Source organism: Scylla paramamosain, chromosome 45, assembly GCF_035594125.1.
Source record: "Scylla paramamosain isolate STU-SP2022 chromosome 45, ASM3559412v1, whole genome shotgun sequence".
In the NCBI taxonomy this organism is placed as follows: Eukaryota; Metazoa; Arthropoda; class Malacostraca; order Decapoda; family Portunidae; genus Scylla; species Scylla paramamosain.
In genome coordinates, this window is record NC_087195.1 from 1,157,501 (window position 1) to 1,162,500 (window position 5,000).

At 46.3% G+C, this 5,000-nt stretch overlaps 2 protein-coding genes across 3 annotated transcripts in view; one reads left to right on the forward strand and one right to left on the reverse strand.

Annotated features, from left to right (window-relative positions):
• LOC135094448 (ribosome-recycling factor, mitochondrial-like) overlaps positions 1-5,000 on the reverse strand; it is a 59,948-nt gene that overhangs the window by 42,576 nt on the left and 12,372 nt on the right. The window lies entirely within an intron of this gene.
• LOC135094447 (cytochrome P450 18a1-like) overlaps positions 1-5,000 on the forward strand; it is a 6,854-nt gene that overhangs the window by 959 nt on the left and 895 nt on the right. Inside the window, exons 2-5 of the mRNA XM_063994536.1 lie at positions 804-925; positions 1,834-2,257; positions 2,542-3,140; positions 3,924-5,000. The exon at positions 3,924-5,000 is cut by the window's right edge and continues 895 nt beyond it. Of these exons, the coding sequence (XP_063850606.1) occupies positions 804-925; positions 1,834-2,257; positions 2,542-3,140; positions 3,924-3,998 (1,220 nt within the window). The 3' untranslated portion in view covers positions 3,999-5,000. The remainder of the gene's footprint in view (positions 1-803; positions 926-1,833; positions 2,258-2,541; positions 3,141-3,923) is intronic.

Consider the following 5,000-nt stretch of genomic DNA (forward strand, 5'->3'; position numbering starts at 1 on the left):
CAGCGTGGGGTGAAAGTGAGACTCCACACACACAGACACCAGCAAGTTAAAAGTGAAAACGACCTTCGCTACCGTTCCTTCGCCTCGCCACGCCGAAACCTCACCGCCCATGCCGCCCCCACGCCCCACGAGCCTCCGGGGGTGTCTGCACTACCCAACACTACCAAGGACACACCTCAGAACCCCCTCGATACCCTAGAACACCTTGCAGAACCCCAATAAAGCCCCGGGTCACCCTAGCCAAAAGTTGTGACCCAAACGAACATCAGTGGTCAGGCAAGATTGTGCGGCATAAACTTGAACTCTCAGGGTCATATCCGTGGTGACCTCGCTCTTCCTCCTCCTCCTCCTCTTTCTCCTCCTCCTCCTCCTGACCCAAAGACACACACAAGGGACTTCCCCGGGTATATCAACGTTTGGGACAAGATAGATGAGGAGGAGGAGGAGGAGGAGGAGGAGGAGGAGGAGGAGGAGGAGGGACAGATTATAAGCGGAGCAAGGACAGCGCTAAGTGAGTGAGGGAGAGGAGGAGGAGGAGGAGGAGGAGGAGGAGGAGGGATAGGAAGTAGAGCAGAATTTAGGGCAAGGACAAGGAGGAGAGAGAGAGAGAGAGAGAGAGAGAGAGAGAGAGAGAGAGAGAGAGAGAGAGAGAGAGAGAGAGAGAGAGAGAGAGAGAGAGAGAGAGAGAGAGAGAGAGATACACCACAAACACACGTAAACAAACCCCCGCCAAAAAAAAAATCTTTACATTTCAAACGACAGTGAGTCCTTTAATTGATGAAGGACCCTCTCTATCCCTGCAGGACTCCTCAACACCACGGGCGTCCTTTGGAAAGACCAGAGGCGCTTCCTTCACGAGAAACTGCGAGGCCTTGGTATGAAAACAACAGGAACAGGGAGAGAAAAGTTAGAAGCAAGAATTATGGTAAGAAATTGGTGTGTACGTGATTGCGTGTGTGTGTGTGTGTGTGTGTGTGTGTGTGTGTGTGTGTGTGTGTGTGTGTGTGTGTGGCAATGAAAGGTTATTAAACTTGAATCCAACATGTTCTATTAACCTTTCCTCTCCTCCTCCTCTCCACCTCCTCCTCTCCTCCTCCTCCTCTCCTCCTCTCCTCCTCTCCTCCTCCTGGTAACTGCGCATCTCTCCTTCCTACGCCTTATTCACCTGTTCTTACTTCCACCTGTTATCACCTTGTTCTTGTTCTTCTTGCTCCTCTTCTTATTATTAATCTTCTTCGTTTTCTCTTCGTTCTTCTTCTTCTTCTCCTTTGTTCAGTTTGCGTTTTCTTTTTTTGTTTTTGTTCTTTTGTTCTTTATTTTGTTTTCTTCTTGTTCTATTTATTCTTTTCCTTGTACTCTCGCTTTTTGTTGTGTTATTCTTATGTCTCTTTCTTTCCTTTTTCCCTTCTTTCTTTGCTTTTTCCCTCCCTCTTCTCATTTATCTAGTCTCATTTTCTCTTCTACACCTCCTTCAGTTATTCACTTTCTTTCTTCCGTTCCTTCACTGTCTCTCTCTCTCTCTCTCTCTCTCTCTCTCTCTCTCTCTCTCTCTCTCTCTCTCTCTCTCTCTCTCTCTCTCTCTCTCTCTCTCTCTCTCGTCGCTTCAATAACTGCTTCTGTCTCATCTTTTCAATAATTCACTGTTATTATTTCTCTCATCCCTTCAGTAACTCCTTTTTTTCCTTTTACTCGTCTCTTCGCAGTCTTTTTCTCGTCGCTTCAATACCTTCCTTTCTCTCGTCTCTTTAGTTAACTCATTCTCATCCTCTCTCTCTCTTATAACTCTGCCTTTCTCGTCACCTTACTAACCGTCTTTCGTCTCGTCCCTTGCAGAGTGAGGTTAAATGTCTGCTTCACTACCTGGCCTCTGGAAACGGAAAGGCGATAGACGTGGAGGAAGTGTTGTGCAATGCTCTCACCAACGTCATTTGCATCCTGCTTATGTCCGTGAGATTCAAACCACACAACCCTCACTTTACTCGCTTCATGGAGCTTTACGACGAAGGTTTCAAGCTTTTTCTCAAGTGCAACATCGCCTGCTACATCCCAGCCTGCCGCTACATACCGTCCGTGAACCAGAACATCAAGAAACTCATGCAGAACAGAGAGGAGTCTTGTGATATGATTAAAAGCATCATCAACCATCGCAGAGAGACTTTTGACCCAGAAATGACGAGGGATATTCTGGATAGCTACCTTCTTGAGGAACACCGCGCCAAGGAGGAGGGGCGTGTGGTGTACGACGGCTTAGACTTTGGTGAGTGTTCGTGTGCTTTTGTTTGGTGTGTGTGTGTGTGTGTGTGTGTGTGTGTGTGTGTGTGTGTGTGTGTGTGTGTGTGTTCTGAAGCAACCAAAACATACTTAAATAGCCATAACAAGCCCTGAAACAAAATGGCCCTAAAACGTACTTAAAATACTCTCAAAACACTATATCCCTAAAACACCCAAGACGCACCTAAACACACATTAAAACACTAAAAAAAGCAAATGAACATCACCTTTAAACACAGCATCACTAACACATTTCTCTCTAATCAACAGACCGCCAGCTGACACAAGTAATGACGGATATGTTCAGCGCTGGGGAGGAGACAGTGAAGACTTGCCTGATGTGGTCTTTTGTCTTCCTCCTGCGTCACCCTGAGGTCATGAAGAGGGTGCAGGAGGAGCTGGACGCTGTGGTTGGAAGGTTACGTATGCCCTCATTAGAAGACCAACAGCATCTACCGTACACAGAAGCCACGATATGCGAGGTGCTGCGGCGGTCCAGTTTGGTGCCTCTAGGGACATTCCACGCCACCAGCAGGACCACCACTCTAGGGGGCTACACAATCCCTGAGAACACGACGGTCATTCCCCTGCTGTACGCCTGTCACATGGACTCCAAACAGTGGGACAACCCCGAGGGATTTGACCCAACGAGGTTCATTGATTCAGAGGGCGGTGTGAAGAAGCCGAAACAGTTCATGCCCTTCGGTATCGGAAGGAGGATATGTCTGGGTCAAGTCCTGGCGAGAAGTGAGCTATTTCTCTTCTTCACGTCCATCCTACACGTGTTTGATGTGGCGCTGCCCGAGGGTGAACCGCTGCCCAGCATGGAGGGGGACATGGCCACCACCTACTCGCCCAAGCCATTCAAGGTGAGACAATAAGAAAATTTTATCACTTTATTCTAATCAGCAAGGACAGAAATAGGGACAAAAAGGAACTCAGTTAATAATTAGGGGGACATGACCTCCAGATACTCGCCCGAGCCATTTAAGGTGAGGTCAGTGGAAAATCTCACCACTTTAGACTGTCTAACAGAAATAGGGATAAAAGAAACACGCTCAAACAATACTGAAGGAAATACGACCATTACAGCCAGTCAAGGGGAGACCATGAGAAAACTGCTTACCATTCCTTATTGCTTACCACTTAACATTGTACACTAACGATAAAAAATTGGGAAAAAAAGGATCAGACTGAATATTTAGCAGATGATCACCATTCTCATATCCAGCCCATTCAAACCGAGACCAGTGGGAAACTACCATAACTACCCTTCATATTTTGAATAAGGAACATAGGAGGGGAAAAAAAAAAAAAAAGGTCCACTTCACTCAAAGCTGGGAGTGAAATAACCGCCAAATACGCGTTTAAACCATTCAAGACTGCATGACTGAAAGCTTTGTCAATTTGTATACTAAGGGTTCTGAGTAAGAGGAAGAATAAGTTGACAAAAGACCCCTTGAAAATACGCAGCAAAATTTTAGAGTGGGGGTGAAAAAAGTGTAGTAGTTTTAACTGATATAATTTACCTGAGAATGGGTTGAATTAGGAAAAATTTATCTAATATTTAAGGATCTGGTACTTGTTCTCTCTCTCTCTCTCTCTCTCTCTCTCTAACACCATCTAACACTCTCTCTCTTTCTCTCCTTCAGGTTAGTTTCATTCAGAGGGACCCTGCAGAGAACGTTACTCCGCGCCCTTACGTATTCCGAGGGGCTGGTCTGTGAACTTCTACGCCCTTGCCACGCCCCAGCCACGCCCCTGTCACGCCCCTGCCACGCCCCTGCCATGCCCCTGTCATACCCCTGTCACGCCCCTGTCACGATCCGGCAAAGACCCAACAATTCACGGAAGCAGGGGTGAAGGGTGAAGGGGTGAAGGGGTGAAGGGGTGAAGGGGTGAAGGGGTGAAGGGATGAAGGGTGTTTCCGTCCACTGTTCGTATTTAAGTGGAGTTACGAATTGAACCAAAGAGTCTGTTTACAATCCAATGTCGACATATTGATGCGGTGAGTTCTGTGATACTTTAGGTGTAAATATAATGTTATGTTATGTTATGTTATGTTATGTACTACTAGTTGCTGCTGCCTCCCTTCCTCTTGTGTGTGTGTGTGTGTGTGTGTGTGTGTGTGTGTGTGTGTGTTCAGCTTGTTTAGATGTGTTTTAATCAGTCATTCATTTCTTTTCGTCTCTCTCTCTCTCTGTCTCTCATCATAATCATGTTGCTGACACGTTCAAAGCACACACACACACACACACACACACACACACACACACACACACACACACATTTTCAGACCAAGCCCCCAACGTGTACCTTACAAGATCAAACACACACACCTGAGGAACACCCCACATCTCCCCACACCTGTCCATACTTGCGTCACATCTCCACACCTGCGGCTGTCACGGTATCCCCCCCCCATCCCCCGTCACGTCTCGTCCGCACACCATGTAGATAGATATATTAATGCATTCCTCCCCCTCTTTGCTCACAATATATTCCTTCTCTCCTAATTTGTCCGTGTCGTGTCCGGATGTTGGTTTAGTCCGGATGCTCCACGTCCGGTTAATTCTCTCTATCTCTCTTTTTTTTTTTTTAACAGAATTTCCGATAACAAAATGCTAATATACAGCGTTACCTGCGTTTATTTCAAGTAATTCCAAGTAATTCCAGGTAATTTCTATCCGCATTTATGAAGTAGATGTTTATTCAAGGAAGATTTTATT